This window comes from Corvus hawaiiensis, chromosome Z, assembly GCF_020740725.1.
Source record: "Corvus hawaiiensis isolate bCorHaw1 chromosome Z, bCorHaw1.pri.cur, whole genome shotgun sequence".
Taxonomy (NCBI): domain Eukaryota; kingdom Metazoa; phylum Chordata; class Aves; order Passeriformes; family Corvidae; genus Corvus; species Corvus hawaiiensis.
In genome coordinates, this window is record NC_063255.1 from 12,598,794 (window position 1) to 12,615,869 (window position 17,076).

The 17,076-nt window shown below is 40.4% G+C and overlaps 2 protein-coding genes across 3 annotated transcripts in view; one reads left to right on the forward strand and one right to left on the reverse strand.

Moving 5' to 3' along the window:
* Positions 1-2,269, reverse strand: part of WDR70 (WD repeat domain 70) — a 128,129-nt gene extending 125,860 nt beyond the window's left edge. Inside the window, exons 1-3 of the mRNA XM_048291712.1 lie at positions 2,227-2,269; positions 2,074-2,136; positions 1,872-1,955 (exon numbers count right to left, since the gene is read on the reverse strand). Coding sequence (XP_048147669.1) covers positions 1,872-1,955; positions 2,074-2,136; positions 2,227-2,248 — 169 coding nt within the window. The 5' untranslated portion in view covers positions 2,249-2,269. The remainder of the gene's footprint in view (positions 1-1,871; positions 1,956-2,073; positions 2,137-2,226) is intronic.
* Positions 2,270-6,565: 4,296 nt separating this feature from the next.
* Positions 6,566-17,076, forward strand: part of NUP155 (nucleoporin 155) — a 29,924-nt gene continuing 19,413 nt past the window's right edge. For both annotated transcript variants that reach the window (XM_048292014.1, XM_048292015.1), the window contains exons 1-14: positions 6,566-6,790; positions 7,847-7,984; positions 8,303-8,399; positions 9,470-9,540; positions 10,377-10,469; positions 11,223-11,389; positions 11,825-11,930; positions 12,479-12,552; positions 12,859-12,950; positions 13,081-13,178; positions 13,264-13,416; positions 13,702-13,802; positions 15,253-15,423; positions 16,460-16,570. In XM_048292014.1, the coding sequence (XP_048147971.1) occupies positions 6,655-6,790; positions 7,847-7,984; positions 8,303-8,399; positions 9,470-9,540; positions 10,377-10,469; positions 11,223-11,389; positions 11,825-11,930; positions 12,479-12,552; positions 12,859-12,950; positions 13,081-13,178; positions 13,264-13,416; positions 13,702-13,802; positions 15,253-15,423; positions 16,460-16,570 (1,608 nt within the window). In that variant the 5' untranslated portion in view covers positions 6,566-6,654. The remainder of the gene's footprint in view (positions 6,791-7,846; positions 7,985-8,302; positions 8,400-9,469; positions 9,541-10,376; positions 10,470-11,222; positions 11,390-11,824; positions 11,931-12,478; positions 12,553-12,858; positions 12,951-13,080; positions 13,179-13,263; positions 13,417-13,701; positions 13,803-15,252; positions 15,424-16,459; positions 16,571-17,076) is intronic.

Consider the following 17,076-nt stretch of genomic DNA (forward strand, 5'->3'; position numbering starts at 1 on the left):
TCCAAAAAGCTAAAAATCAGGAGTGTATCTCAACAAATCTGAAAATAGAGTGCTCACATTAAGCCATCCCTACAACAAATACGCATTTTTGATTGCTATACTCTCAATACTAAAATTTATTTCTAAGTTAAATTGCTGCATTACCTACAAAGTTTTATCATTTTTGGCAAAATTATCAACTTTACAAACATCAAAATGCTGTGTGTTTCCATTACAGTAATGGTAAGGGATTAGGAGGTAGTCTGCTGCAGGGCAAGGGAGAGGGCACACTCAAAATGAAGGTCAAGATATCTTGACATAAAAGCATTGTATTATTGCAATCACTTATTTATAGTGAAATTTCCCTATTGTTATAAATAAAGTATGTAATCCGTGCTATTATGTATAAAACTGAAATGTAGACCATGCAGAGAGAGTTTCAAAATCCCTCCACCAGCCTGGCTGAGAGAAAATTTCACAACACTAGAAGTTCTCTCACAGCTGTAATCAATAAGTGAGGATTCCACCTAGGTGGGGTTGGAGCTTATCACCAGGACATTGACACCATGACGACTTGATCATCACCTTCTGGTATCTACATCTCATCTGATAAGGAATAGGACATTCCGGGAACTAAAAATAACTGTTCCAGGAACCAGAGATGGTCCATTCATCATCTAGGATGGACAATTCATCAGACCCAGGAAAGGCTTTGTGCAGCCCAACTTTGGGACAAGAAAACTTCATGAATATGCTAAAATTACAAGAAGAATAGAATTAATTCGGACTCTGCCCAAAAACTGTATAGAAGGAATCAGCTTTTGAAACCGATATTTTGGTTGCATAATAAATGTTATTTCTTTATAAATTTTGATTGGGCAATCTCGTTTATCCTACTACTAAACAAAAATATGATATAAATAAACGATTCCTTATAAAGAATGAAAGCTCAACCTGAACAAGTATCAAACATAAAAAGGTTTCCAACATGCACATACATTGGTGTGTTTAGATTCAGTCAACACAAAAAAAAAAAAAAAAAAAAAAAAAAAAAAAAAAAACACACCACAAAAAAAAAAACAAAAACAAACGAACAAAAAAAAAAACCAAAACAGTCCAAAATGAATTTTGGAATCCCTTGTATATTTGAATTTCATAGTGTTTTTAAGTCCAAAAAGTTGATGAGTCTCTAAATAGGTCTGATCCAGTTCTGTATAGAATCACAGTAATAAAAACATGGCATCACAGTAGAACAAAAGGCCCACATTGTCCACAAACTGGTGAAGGCGAAGGAGAAAGCATGGATAACTGTGTTGGCAAAGGGATTTGTAGAACATGCATGAGTGTTCTCAAAGACCTTGTTTGGACTGGAGTTCACTTTATTACAGGCAGGAAAAAATACAATTTCGTCCATCTGCCACTCTCAAAACAGCCCCCTCAAAAAGTACCCACTCCCAGCACAGCAGAAGGCAGAGACACATTTGTAGACTGCTATACAACTTGCTCCTTGGTCTAAGACACACGTTTCTTCTTCACTACTTTGCTGTCTCTAGAATAAAGCTGTCTGTACCAATTTCTCTTCCAAAATAAATACACAGCGAAGTAAAAGAAGAAAGGAAAGAGTTTGTGTGTTTTTCCTGTATCTGCAAGCTGTGCCTCACAACAGGAGCTTTGCACATGCACACTGCTCTAACACTCTCAGACAACATCAGCAAATTAATAACTTAACTGTTCATCAAGGCCCAAGCTGCTTAGGGCTGTCTTCCTTGAACAAAACTGAGTTCTGTTTTGTTATCTACACAGCCAGTCCAAGACACTTCGAACATCACTCTGAGGGAGCAAGTCAAAACATGTTTTAGAATGCAATAGCAGACTACGCTCGCACTTCTTACCCAAGACTTTCCTGCTCCTCTCCACTGCAGTTCTCCTCGTTTGCTCAAACATAGCTTCGAGGTCGAAAGTTCGAGCCTTCTTCCCTGGAAATGAAGCAAATGGAGACTGAAACACAGGCCCACCTGGGGCTGACAGGCCCCACGGCTTCGGCCCCCGCTCTGCCAGCCAGCTCCTGGCCCCCCCGGCCGCATCGCCACGCACCGAAGCCGGAGAAGCCCATGGTGGCCGCCAGCTCCGGGTCTGGTGTCCCCAGCATCTCTGCGTCTGCAACGAGAGGAGAGAGCAAACCACGGGGGTGAGCGGGGGCCGCGGGTGAGCTGGGCCCGCCTCGGCCCCGGCGTCCCCACCGCTCACCGCCCTCAGCCGCCGGCTCCATGCTGCGCCTGCCCCGGATCCACAACAGGCGCCGGCAGGAAGCGGCTGGGCGGGGACAGCCGGGCTTCCTTCCCAGCGAAGGACCCCGGCAGCTTTATGGGGTCGGAATCCGTGCTCCTCGCAGCACCCCGTAAAACTGCAGCACGTTTCTGCGCGTGTTGTGCAGACGCTCTTTGAGTTCTTCCAGGCTCGGTGCCGTGACAAATTCGCTGGGAAGCCTCTTCTAGGACCGACCACCCTCTCAGGGTGGGCCTTTACCTGATGTCCAACCTGAATTTCCCTTGGCAGAACTTCATTCTGTCTCCTCCTGTCCTGCCGCTGGTCACCAGGGAGAGGAGATCAGCACGTCCCCACTGCTGCCCCCCATGAGGAATGTTTCCACAGCCTGAGGCTTCCCCTCTGCCTTCCCTAAACTGAACAAGCCAAGTGACTTTAGCATCTTAAATCTTACCTCGAGACACTTCATCATCTTGGCCCCCCTGCTCCTGACACACTCGAACAGTGTGATGTTTTTCTTAAACTGAGGTGCCCAAAACTGCACATAGGACTCGAGATGGGATGTGCAACCCCACAGTACAGCGTAGAATGGAATAGTCACCAGTCCCTTGACTGGCCAGCAGTGCTGTGCCTGATGCCCTCCACAACGTAATTTGCCCTTTTGGCTATCACTTTTGGCACACTCTTGACTCATTTTCAACTTGTCATCAACCCAAAAACTCAGATTGCTTTTCATGGAGCTGCAATCCAGCTTCTCATCCTCCAGTTTCTCTGTGCAACCATGATTTCCCCGTCCTGTGTGGAGAATCTGGAACTTGTTAGATTTTATATGATTGGTCATTGATCTGTTCTCTATCCAAATCTCTTGTAAGGCTCCTCTGCCATCAAGGGAGTCAACAGCTCCTCCTGGTTTAGTATCATTAAACTTAATTCCTGCAACCAGGTCATTTATAAGAACATTAAAGAGCACTGTCCCTAAAATTGAGCCCTGGGGAACCCCACTGGTGACTAGGCACTAGCTTCTTAATGTTGAGAAGATGAGAGAATTTCCTCATTTGCTGTTGTGCTGGTTTCAGCTGGGGTACAATTAACCTTCACAGTGGGTATCACAAGGCTATGTTTTGGATTTGTGCTGAACACAGTGATGATTATATAGAGATGTTTCTGTTGTTGCTGGGCAGTGCTTGTACAGAGCCAAGGCCTTTTCTGCTTCTCAAACTGCCACAGTGGCAGGGAAATTGGGGGTGCTTGGGAGGCTGGGAGGAGACAAAGACAGAATAGGTGACTCAAACTGGCCAAAGAGATATTCCAGACCATATGACATCATGCTCAGTATATAAATTGGGAGGAAGAAGAAGAGGGGGGCAACATTTGGAGTGATGGTGTTTGTCTTTCAAGTAACCATTATGCATGATGGGATCCAGCTCTGCCAGAGATCACCAAACACCTGCCCGCCCATGGGAAGCAGTGACTTAATTCCCTGTTTTGCTATGCTTTTGTGTGTGGCTTTTGCTTTCCCTATTATACACACCCTTTATCTCAACCCACAAGTTTTCCAGCTTTTACCCTTCTGATTCTCTACCCGATCCTGAGGAGTGGGGTAGTGAATGAGTGGCTGCTTGGGGCTTGGTTGCTGGCTGGGGTTAAACCACAACAGTGATGTAAACCCTGCAGGGTTTGAGGTTTAATTCTATGAATCTTCATTTGGAAAGCAGAGGGTAAGGGTGAATTTCCTTTCTTGTGCCATGTGCCTCTACCATGAATGAAGCTTTCTAGAATGGATGCTGGATCAGTCGAGGAGCAAAGAGTCAGTGCAGTCTAGGCAGCAAACATCATTTATAAACCAGACCCCTCTGGAAATCTAATTTTCTCCCAGTCCCAAAATTTCCTGTGACATTTTGGGAAAGCCTATGCTGTTCAGGGCGCACACACATCACTTAACAGAGACCCAGCCTCATCAAGTTAAAAATCTGATACAGTCACACTGATGTTTCACCCCAAATTCTGGAAAATCAGCAGCCACATCAGACCAGTGCCATGCAAAGGCAATTTACTCTGCTTTTACACCTTAGCTCTGAACAGAGGCACTGTACATGCCGTGGGAGTCTCCATGTTGTCCTGAACATGAGCTTGTTATCTGGTGCGCAGTTTGCACACCGAGATGAGGCATTTCTATTCCTGTATTTCAATTTCTATTTCTTTATTCTTGTTTGTGCAGATTAGGGAGCTGAGTGTTAACTCACAAAAGGCTGGCCTCCAAATAATCAAAGTTTACACTATTTATACACTCTAACAAGCAAAGGCATCAGCATTCATCTGTTACAAATTACACAACTTTTTTATTAACTAGTACTCAAACCTCTATTTGATGGTCGTATATCTTGCTTCTCATGGTTATTAGTCTGCAGGGGCAACTCCTCCAGTTGAGTCTGGCATCTCTTCTGAGTAGGTGGTTAATGGGACATGATCACCCACTCCTGGAATTACCTTTCCCCCAGTTACTGCTCAGTCCTGCTGACTTCACTTCTGGTGGTTTTCATTCAGCCAGCCCATTCACCTTGGGATTGTCTTCTCCTTAAAACAAAAGATTAGCCACGTGTACAATGTTCACAATGCAACTGCATTATCATAACTGTCCAGCCACAGTTACTGATGAACAAACAAAAAAAAAATTCCAAAGTTTGACTCAAACCCCTATTCAAATCTTGAGGGGTTCAGATCGGGAGGGGCCTGATGTAAGCTTGGTTTCGGCTTATACCACTATACACAAAATCACAAGATTGTTTGGGTCGGGAGGGACCTCTTGAGATCATCTAGTCCAGGCCCCCTGCCAAGGCAGGGTCACCTGGAGCAGGTGCCACAGGAACATCCAGGCAGGGTTTGAATGTCTCCAGAGAGGGAGACTCCACAACCTCCCCGGCATTATGTTCCAGTGCTCTGCCACCCTCAATGCAAAGAAGTTCTTCCTCATGTTGAGCTGGAACTTCTTGCGTTTTAGTTTATGATCACTGCTCCTCATCCTATCACTGGGCACCTCTGAAAAGAATCTGGCACCATCTTCTTGGCACCTGCCTTTGAGATATTTTTATGCATTAATAAAATCCCCTCTCAGTCTGCACTTCTACAGACTGAACAGGCCCCGTTCTCGCAGGCTTTCCTTGTAAGAGATGTTCCAGATCCCTAATTATTATAATATTGTCATTATTTCATTCCATTATTTATTTATACAATTAATTAATTCCTATTTATTAGAATAATTATAAATATTATATTCTATTAGTATATATAATTATTACATACATTATATATCTTACATGTCTAAAATATATATTATACCATATTTTTTTCTTGTATGAGGGTAATTATTTTCATATTTTTATTATTATTACTACTACTACTACTGCCTTTGCTGAACCCTCCCCAGTAGCTGCTTGTCTTTCTTGGATTTTCTTTCCAAATCTGCATGTCTGCACTACTTTGTGCACTCCACACGATCACATCAGGCTGGCAGCAAATAAACACTGAATTATGTAGGTTGGAAAAGATCTCTGAGATCTTTGACTGATCCAATATATATACGATATATGTGTGATCCTAGACCCTGTCTTTGAGTGGGCTGTCACCGGGGCCCAACCAGAGCTACCGTGCCTGCAGAGCAGGCAGGTGGGCAGGGAGCTGCCCAGGGCCACACCGGACAGGAGCCGCTTCCCGCTGCTCCCCTTGGGGCCACCTTGTGCCTTTGAGGGGCTGCACAGCAGACTACGCCTGTCCCTCAGGCGGCCCTGAGGACGCCTAGGTGATGCACCGCAGGCCCATCCAGCCTGTTAGAGCATATCACAGGATGTGTCAGGTTGGAAAGACCACAGTGGGTCACCTGGTCCAGCCCCCTGCTTAAGCAGGGCCATCCCAGAGCACATGGTATAGGGTTGTGTCCAAACAAATGGGGTAGCTCCAGAGAGGGAGACTCCACAGCCTCTCTGGGAAATCTGTTCCAGTGCTCGGTCACCTGCACAGTTCTTCCTCATGTTCACGTGGAACATGTTGTGCATTAGTTTCTGCCCATTGCCTCTTCCCCTCTTCCTCAACACCACCGAGGAGAGCCTGGTCCATCCTTTCGGCACTCGCTCCCCCCCCCTTAGATATTTAAGCACATCGACGAGGCCCCCTCTTACTCAGCTCTTCCGCTCATCCCCTCCGGCAGCGAGCACCTCCCCGCCCCGGAGCCGCTGCCCAAGCCCGGCCGCCTTTTCCCCGCCCCCCTCCCTTCCGCTCCCCCGTTTCCCGCCGCCGGAAGCGGCCTGGCGCGCGGGGCCTGCCGGGATTGGGCGGGCGGTGGAGCGGCGCGAGCGCGCGGCCCCGCCATCGCCGTGTGGCTGCTGTCCTTGTGTCGCCGCCGTCACCGCCGTCGCGATGCCCGCAGCCATGAGCCCCGCCGCGCCGACCGCCCAAGAGGCGCTGGAGAACGCGGGCCGCATCATCGACCGGCAGATCCAGGACGACCGCTGCTACCCGGACTTATCGGAGCTGCTGGCGGTGCCGGCGCCCGGTGAGTGATACTGTGGCTCGCGGTCCCTGTGGCCCCGGGCCCCGCCGCGGGGCGGCCTCGGCCGGCGCGGCTCGGCCGGCCACGCTTGCGGGCTGTGGGCCCTGCTCGGGGACTGGGGCCGGGTTTGAGGAGGCGTCTCGGTCGCGGAGTGAGGCATGGGCCGTATAGTGTCCGCTTCAGTGCGCGGATCAGAGTTGTGGATGTGAGCAGTGCAGGAGGACTGGGCTTAAAGTGCCTCATGTTCCTCTAAAAGGTGAAGAAAACGGCCCTAGTTTTAGGGTCTTCCTATTGGGAAGTTCCGTGCAAAATGCTCTTATGGTAACCAAGTGCCCACCACCACGCCTAAGATACAAGCAGCCTGGAAAGCTCTCTTAAGCTTCTTTGGCTTTTTTTTTTTTTTTTTTTTTTTTTTGTCTGCAGCTTTGTGTCACACTTATGATATAAGGTGTACTTTCTCCCATCAGATATTTGTTTTGTTCTCCTTAACACGTGGAGGCAGCATTTCTTTCTCCATTAGTGCCGAGTGCCTGGCAGAGTGGGCTCTGAAGAGATATTCTAGTCATATATATGCAAAGGTGGCTGGATGCAAACAAAGAGTATCTGTGTTCTGTTGTGCAGTGATGTGCATGGCCACAGTGTAACTGCTCTGGCAGCGTCGTGGATACACAGCACATAAAGCAGTGGATGTATGTGGGTGTTTTAAGTCGGTACTGGAAGTACAGTCAGCTTTTCTAGGTGAAGGAATATGCTCCTGGCTTGTTCATGTGAATGTCTGGCCATACAATGAAAAAGCATTGGAGGGTGTAACAGAAAAAAGGGGGTAAAGAGTAGGCTGGGGTCCAGGTGAGTTGTAGTAAGAGTTTGTTTGCAAATCTGTTTGCTCTTACCTGATTTGAGACTTAGATGTATTGTTTGTGGCTTTGCTCCTACAGAAACATTTGTCCACACATATCTTTTGAGTAGTGATACTTACATGTTTACTTCATACTTACATTTACTTCAAGTTTCTGCAGCATCAAGCATCAAGACTTTTTTTGTTGTTGCTCTTTCTTGCAGGTAGCCCTACTGTATCTGGTATGTCAGATATGGATTATCCTTTACAAGGACCAGGTATGCTGTCGATACCCAATCTTCCAGAAATCAGCTCAGTCCGCCGAGTCCCACTTCCACCAGAGCTAGTGGAGCAGTTTGGACGTATCCTTATGAAAATATATGTCATAGATTGTGTAAGAAATAATATTAGAAACAAACTTCTTGCCTCCATATTTTTCTTCCCCAGTCTTCTTGTCAGACTCCCAGCAAAAAACTTTAATGTTGTTCAGGTTCTCTTACTAACACTCTTAAGTGGTAACAAGGTATTTGTGTAGAGTTGTTGGTGGAATTGGTTTCTATATGAAGAATTTTCAAGTATACAGTTTGTGTAGCATATTAATGATTTTTTAAAATGTTCCAAAGAGGACCTTGCCTTTGCTACCCAAAATGCATTTAATCCTTACATCAGCAGTGCTTCAGATATGCAGTGCAATTGTATGATGGGAGTATTTCCAGAGATCAGCAGAGCTTGGCTGACCATTGACAATGACATCTTTATGTGGAACTATGAAGATGGGTATGTAGAGAATGCATTCCTGATGTTGTTTTATTGGTATTGTACCAGAATTAAGCAACTGCAGCAGTGGAAGATTGTTTACTGGTAGCATAGAGATGTGCTGTTCAGTTTCACTGATCTTAATTTCTTTCAGGTTTTACTAAAACTTTTGAATACTGAGTGTTCAAGGATGTGTAAGAGTTAGTAATATTGCTGCCAAATCATCTACAGATGAGAGAAAGGAAAATGTATTTGCTTCTGGTTAGACTTTGCTAATATTCTGAAGTTACTTCTGTACTTACGCAAAGGCTTTGCTTGTGCTGAAAAAGTAGATACAAATTACGCTAATTGCCTAACTTTTATAGATTCAGTAAGTACTGAGATGCATGTAGAGTGACCAATCATTCCCACAATGGTGAGTAATAGGGCATTAGTATTTTGAAGTATTGTAATTGAAGCTCTCCATCCTTGCTTATTTTATGAATGGGTAAAACTGAAAATAAGTTCATTAGATTCTGAAATGGCTTTGATAAATTTATAGTTTGCATGTTCGTTTCTTTATTTGCCCCCACAGTAAGCATTTGTGTAGTAAGAATTGCTTTGTACATATTGTTGCATTTCCTAAAACGGATAAAGTTCAGATTAGCTACTATCTATACATTTACATTGTGTCAGAGTGTATTAAATACATTCCCCAAAGAAAATAGTGCTTCATGGTGTTAGTGATAGATACTGGGGAGGTAGTTGGGAATTTTTGCTTCAGATAATTTTCATGGGAGGAAAAACCCCCATGTGATTTCCTTCTTTTGACATTAATCAGTATTGCAGATGCTGCGCTGTGTAATTCAGAGTAGACTATATGAATTAACAAAATCCAAAAAAAAAAAATACCGCAGTTGGATTTCATGTTTGAAACTCAACTATAGGAGCTGCAAGCAGCTCGAATGACCTGCTTTCACTGAAAGATGTAGATGGCTTCAGAGTGTTACAAAAGTATTAATAATTTTAAGTATACATTGATTTTATTTACTATGTTATTATGTAATGTTATATGAAAAATTTCATGCAGTTTTTCGTTTACTTATTGACAGAGGAGATCTGGCTTATTTTGATGGCCTCAGTGAAACTATTCTGGCAGTGGGCCTTGTAAAGCCAAAGGCAGGTAAGGAATGTTATGACAGAGATTAGAATTGGACAGTACTGAACCTTCTGTGTATTTTTTTTAGTCTTTATATATATATCTGCATTAATAGTTTATATAAATATTACGATTAAAATACAAAGTAATATAAAAACTAGAAGATGTTCTGTGTTTTATATATGGGTAGATATTAACATGCATATGTGTTTAATGCATGGATGTGTCACTTGGTACTATGGTTTAGTTGACATGGTAGCATTCAGTCTCAAGATTGGATTCTGTGGTCCTGGAGGTATTTTCCAGCCTCAGTGATTCTATGATATGTGAAAATCTGTGTTTTGTGTATGTGTATATATGTACACACAGGATATATGAGTTTGTTTTGATTCTAGAAACACTATGAAATTAATTACAAGCCAAAAATAATGTATAGTTTAACAATTATTTACACTGATAAGCTTGCATTTTTTTGCCACATCATGCTTTAACATTTTTAAGTTTATAAATTTACATATTCAGGTGATAGTTTCCATGAGATTCTGGTTTATAGCCCTCACAGTTATTTCAGTGTCTACTGCTTAGATAACATTAAAGTCAAAGTTGAACTGGCAAGTGAGTTGAGTTTAAAAGAAGCATGTTGGTAAAAAAAATGTCATTTAAAATATCCTGTATTTAATGAAATGGAAGTTGAGCTGCTGGCTGATACTCCTTTCTAATTCTAGAATTTCACAGATCATTAAGCTTTACAAGTGACTGCTCTGTCTAATCAGTTGATGTGGCTTTCCAATGGATTTATTTGCTTACATCATTCTGATCCGAGAAGCAGGGTGCAAACTAAAATTTCTTTTTTTATTTAGGTATCTTCCAGCCTCATGTACGACACTTACTTGTTCTGGCTACTCCTGTGGATATTGTGATTTTAGGGCTTCATTGTTCTAATATACAGTCAGGTAATTCTCTCTTCTCCCCTTATTCCCAGTTGTGTATTAACAAATACACATCAGTTTTATTAGTAGGCACTCAAAATATTAAAAAAAATCCCCATGTGCCAAGTGCCTTTCTAGTTTTTAAATCTTTAAACCATGTTACAAGCAGGGAAGATAATTTTTATGGTGTGCACACTTGCTGGATCATGGACTCCATGAGACGCATTGAGTTTTATTACTTGCTGGTTTAATGTAAAAAGAGCTTTTGAAACAGGTTAATTAAACAGCATGTTGGAGGGAGAGAGAAGACAGGAACATGAATCTTGAAACTGGTGAATAGAGTTCATTAATTTCATTGGCATTTGTACTCCAGCAACAAAAATTGAGAACCTGATAACATGTTTTTATGCCGTGTATACTAAGAGAAAAAATTGTTCGGTGAGAGTATGAGAATTATACTACTTTTTTTTTTTTTAATAATATGTCGATGTGAAAGAGAAAACAAGTAGAAACCTGTTTTGGACTTGCTGTGAATTGGAGGAGAGAACAGTCTACAGAAATTAAAAACAATGCATTTCCTTCCTTGGAAACCTATGTAGAATGGATTTGTTACTCTGCAGTTCACACTGGACAAAAGCTGTTCCAGAATGTATTCATTAACTATGAAATTTGCTGTAATTTTTTCTGGTTTCTGAAATGTTTCTTATCACAGACCTGTAGTATTTATTAAAATAGCTTAAAAACTAAAGAGGATTTATGTTTGTTTGTTTGTTGAAGGTACTGGATCGCTCAATGACAGCATGTCTGGAGGAATGCAGCTGCTACCAGATCCTCTGTATTCGCTCCCTACTGACAACACCTACATCCTGGCAATCACATCTAGTGATAATGGGCGGATCTTTTTGGCAGGAAAAGATGGCTGCTTATATGAAGTAGCATACCAGGTGACTGTGGGTTTTACACTCAGGTTTTTTCATTGTTTCACTGTTGTGGGACCTCAGCAATAATAGTTATAAATCATGTCAAGTTTGCGGTCTTTTTACTTCTATAATTGTGTTGCATGGCTTGGTTGCACAACAGCTTAGGGTAGATGCATTTTCTTTGAAGAAGTAGTAATTATGTGAGGAATAGCAGTGCAGTTTTGGTGAACTTAAAAAATTCAAATTGTGACATCTGCACACTTTTTTTAATGCAAATTTTTCCTTTTAATTATCAGTGTTTTCTTTCCATTGAATAATGCATACTTGTTAAGTCAATAGTTTGTGGTTAGATCTTTACTTGTTGTCATGCTCGTCCTTTTAATGACTCTTTTAATATCGCATCTAGTTTGGATTTTGTTTTGCTTTTTCTTTCAATGCTGTATTTCTTTTAAATTGTAGGCTGAAGCAGGCTGGTTTAGCCAGCGCTGTAGAAAAATCAATCATTCAAAGAGTGCGCTGTCGTTTCTTATTCCTTCATTGCTACAATTCACATTCTCAGAGGATGGTAAGTACTGATGTTAAAGAATTAGCCAATAACTTAATGTAAAGTTTTAAAATAATACTATCAAGAAGTCAGTCTGAATATTTTGCTTACTCAGAGCATTTAGTTATTGTCAGTGATACTTACAGTGGTTGATTATTATAAAAGAGCGGCACAAATTCTGTGTCTAATTCAGGATATAGATAGCAAAGCCTGAAAAAATTGACATTTCTGACTAAAGTTAGTTATCTGTAGCAAAAAATTAATATGTGCTTAGTGGGATCACCATGAACATGGAAAATCTGTAAGTGGATAATCTTGCCCTCTTCTACTGCTTAGTGAAAAATTATTTTGAAACTATACAGTTTTTTGCTCTGGGGTTTTGTTGTTTGTTTACTAGCAGTTGTGTTAGTTGATTGCTGTTTTAAATCACTTACAGCAGCAGTCTTGTTTGAACAAAACTGCAGGTTTTTTAACTCAAAATTCATTATTTTTTTAGGTATTCTGTCCTAAAATTGCCTTCTCAAGTCCAGTGTTGATTGCTGGTTCTCTTTTTTTTCTCCCCTCTCCAGATCCTGTAGTTCAAATTGCCATTGACAACTCTCGAAATATCTTGTACACTCGCTCAGAAAAAGGAGTCCTGCAAGTATGTGACTTCTTATGATTTTTTGGTCTGTTACTAATGTGTGTAATAATGTACAGATATGTTCGTAAGTTTACCTCAATACCTGAGAATTCTCTGTAGCTATGTCAGGCCCTTATTCCTGTTTATCTTCTTGTAGCAATGTGTGTGCTGAAGACTTGAAATACTTTTTTTTTTGAGGAAAGAGTAGCCTCAATTCTATGGAAACATGGGTATGAAATAAAAATGCAGCTTGAGTTGCTTCTTGATAGGTGGGGCTGCATTTATTAATTCATTCATAAATCACTAAGTTGTGTTATTGAATTGCAGGTTTATGATTTGGGGCAAGATGGTCAAGGAATGACCAGGGTTACTTCTCTTTCACAAAATGCTATAGTTTCTGCTGCAGGGAGCATTGCCAGGTATGTTCATGACAATTACAGTATTAGAGGCTTCCTTTAAGGCCAATAGTTTCACAATACGGTTTTGAATAATGTTTATCTATTTCTTTGAAGTAAAAGTGTGTTGGGGGTTTTTTGTTTTATTTTTCAGAACAATTGATCGTTCTGTATTTAAGCCTATTGTTCAAATAGCAGTGATTGAAAATTCTGAATCCATAGACTGTCAACTACTAGCAATTACACATGCAGGTAAAAAAGCAGTGCTACCACCCCTCTGTTTAAACTGATAAATGGTATCTGCACAGTTTGTGATTTTTTTTCATCTTTTGTTCAGGTGTCCGACTGTATTTTAGTACTTCACAATTTAAACATCCAACAGCTCGTCCTTCCATGTTAACTTTGGTTCATGTCCGTTTGCCACCTGGATTTTCAGCTTCTTCAAACGTAGAGAAGCCTGCAAAGGTTCACAGAGCTCTTTATAGCAAAGGTAAGCAGTGGAACATGGCTCAGATGAGATTATCTTTTGTGTAACCGTCATTATTACATTGATCTGCATAAACATCAGTTTTACCTTTTAGATGGCAAATGGTGTTAAAAATAACCTTTTGAAGAACCATATGACATACAGACCCAGGAGATATTATTTGCTATTCAGATCTTATGATAATGACTGAAAGATTGAGTTTTGCTAATTTAGGAATGAATTAATGAGTTTGCATTTAATGCGTGATGATTGCTTCTAATAAGGACTTACTATTGCTTTTCTTGCTAGGGGTCCTGCTGATGGCAGCTTCAGAAAATGAAGATAATGATATCCTGTGGTGTGTCAATCATGATTCTTTCCCTTTTCAAAAGCCAATGGTGGAAACACAGGTATAAAGCAAACTTCTGTATGATTTTGATGAAATCTAGCTATTATGTTTTCTTTCCTAATATCAGATGCCCAAATAATACTGTCTGCGAGAAATAAGTAGATCTCAGAAAACTTCATGAAGAGTTTGGAAACTCTCACAAAGCTGAACAAGTCTCTCTTAGTAGGGATCCTTAGTTCAAACATAACTTTTCTGGCTTGATGCAAGCTAAAGGTCAAAAACAATTGCCTCAACTTCTAAGACTTGACTTCTAATTAATGTATTTGAGAGTACTGCTGTCTGTAGCAATGCTGCATATTGTGCACAAGCACAGAAAAACATGGTCCGTAGTCCATAATGGTGTTTCTTGATCAGGATAAAATTTGATAAAGATTGTTTAAAATGTAGATGCTAGAAACTTGGGGATTCCTTATTTAAACTTATATGCCATGTCTTCATTAAAATCCACACATGGTTAATCTCTTTATTTTTTCATGAGAAGGGGTTCTGACTTTCATTTTCCTGACTGTTACAGTAAGTGTGTTTGTAATAGAGGTTTGGAGGGGGTTAGTTGCCTTATGTGTCAGTTCAGAGACAATACGTATTTCATCTCTGAAAGAAGTTTCAAGTCTCCTGCTGAAGTAGGGGAGTGACATGTCAAAAATAGTGTTACTGAAGGAGTTGGAGTGAATGGAGGGGCTGTATAAGTTAAAAGCTTCAAAGTCAGATTTTGATTTATCTGCTGTTTTAATTAATAACTTTAAAAGGAACTTGATAGTTGCTTCAGATCTCTTCCCTGCAAAAACTTACACATAAATATCCCAAGTGCCAACCTCTTTTTTTCTCAAGGCATTTGGCAGTAACAGCTGGGTTTCCCAGATAAAACTGTAGCGTGTTCTTGAGCAGCAGTTCTTCCTTGTTAGCATACATAGTTTTATGGAATGTCTTCACAAGTGTGTGTCTCTTCCTGACATTCTATATTTGAAGTACTACTGCCAGCTGTGAAAGTTTTGTAAACTTTAGTGATTCAGTTGCAGCTTTTCTTGATTCTTTTAGAATTCATTTAAATTCAGGATGCCTATGGTACTTACCTCTGATATGGTTAGCAGATGGTTGCTGTTTATATTGTAGCAGCCTTACTTTGCAAGTTGTTTTACATTTAAATGTAAAACAACTATTACATAAACAACTATTACATGATACTACTAAACATTTTACTATCCCCGTGCCCCAAAAGAAGCAATATATTATTCCCTTTCTCCTAAAAGCAGCAGTGTATATATAGCTGTAAACTTGGTGGTAAGTTTCTGTTGGACAGTACAAGAACTTGCTTATTTTATTTGAGTTTTCTTATGTGAAAAGCAGATTCTATTCTGTGTAATTTTAAGCAGTAAATAGTAAAATATTAACCATGGATGTGCAAAGCCCACGTCTGTGACCAAGCTTTGGATAATATCTTATCTGTTCTTCAGATGACAACCCGTGTTGATGGACATTCCTGGGCTCTTTCTGCTATCGATGAATTTAAAGTTCAAAAGATTGTAACACCACTAAATAAAGACGTTATTCCCATTACTGATTCACCTGTTGTTGTGCAGCAACACATGCTGCCACCTAAGAAGTTTGTTCTGCTTTCAGCCCAGGTGAGTATTACTTTTCTTGGTACAGGTAATCAGAAGAACAAGTATAAAATTGGACAACTCATCTAAACCTGTACATGATTCGTTTAAGATACGATTTAAGAATTATATTGTGAACATGAATCGGAATAAGGAAGAAGATTGCTGAAACTATCTATACCTATTTTAAATTTAGTCAAAAGCTTTTAGACCAACTTCTCTTATACAGTATATCAATAGTATTTGTTGCTCTCCAGAAACACTTGCAGATACAAATCATCTGGAAAGTGTTTTCAGCTTCAGTTATGCTCTTGATTATATGAAATTGAAACAGTCACTGTCTGTCCAGAAAATACAGTAAGTTCAAGTAAATATTGTTGGCAATTAAAATTTGAATTAATAATTTTTTATTCGTCATAGAAGGAGTCCCAAAAGGGGTTTTTTGAGTGGGTTTTAAAAAACAAACCCACAAAGAGAAAGAAATGAACTTTCCTAGTTTTCTGATTACATTTAGCAATATTTTAGGCGCTCAATATCTTGACCAATATGCTATTTAAAACAAAAAGTGTTTAAATATTAATGTCTTGCAAACTCTAGACCTGCAAGCTGCATTTGTTTAATAGGAGCTGTTTTGTTGAGGACATTAATTGGGTCCTTTCCAGTAGTTAGTTTGAATGCAGGGAAGGTGATTATTGTGAAGTCTTTCCCATGCCTTGAATTCTTAGAGGATTTTTCTTCCAGACAGTTTTCAGGATTTGCAAGATACACAGAGCCTTTCTTTTCTACTATACTTGTATATGCTTATATTCTATCCTTTGTGTTAGGGTAAGAACAGTAAAATTAACTCAGTTTATGGAGAGTTTATAGTCATTGCAGTACTTTATCTTTCATAGACTTACTAGTGAATGGCAGCTGGGCTTTGGGCACCAGGTACGTTTTGATCCAATGGTGCAACAGTGGAAAACTCAAAATGCTAAAGATAAACATCATGGAGATGAATGTGTTGGGGTGAAACACAGTAAAGACCACTTTATTCTCACTTGCTTTGTCTTACTTTTAGGGAAGCTTTATGTTTCATAAACTCAGACCTGTTGATCAGCTGCGTCATCTGCTTGTGAGCAATACAGGTGGAGATGGAGAAGAGATTGAGAGATTTTTTAAGTTGCATCAGGTAAGAGCTTTTGATGCATTATGAAAAATGGAAGATTTGTAGTCCTTTCATTGTTGCTGCAATCTTCTGGTCAACGTTTCATTTGCCAGTTAAAGCGATAATTTTTTCTATTGTCTACATATAGCTAAATTGTATAGAGAAATAATTTCTTGTTTTATGGTATCTAAAAACAAACATGTAGTTCACTTCCCCTGAAATTCCTGTACATCTTATATGCAGAAGTCTAATGCAGTTCTTAGTTTAGAAAGAAGTTCATCTGAGAGCAGGAGAGGAAGAGTTCCTCAAAAAGCTGGATTCCAATCACTACAAGGGGTTTTTATATTTTGAAGGCCAGGAGAAATGTGTATAATTTGTCTGGGTATTTTTTTTTATTAGCAGCTGTTTTTCTTTAAGGTAAACAACAAACAAGGAGAAAATTGGTTATTGTAGATTACAGTTTTAATATGACTAGTATTGTGTAGTATCTATAGTGAGTGTTCATTGTAATAATCTATTTTCTTGTGCAT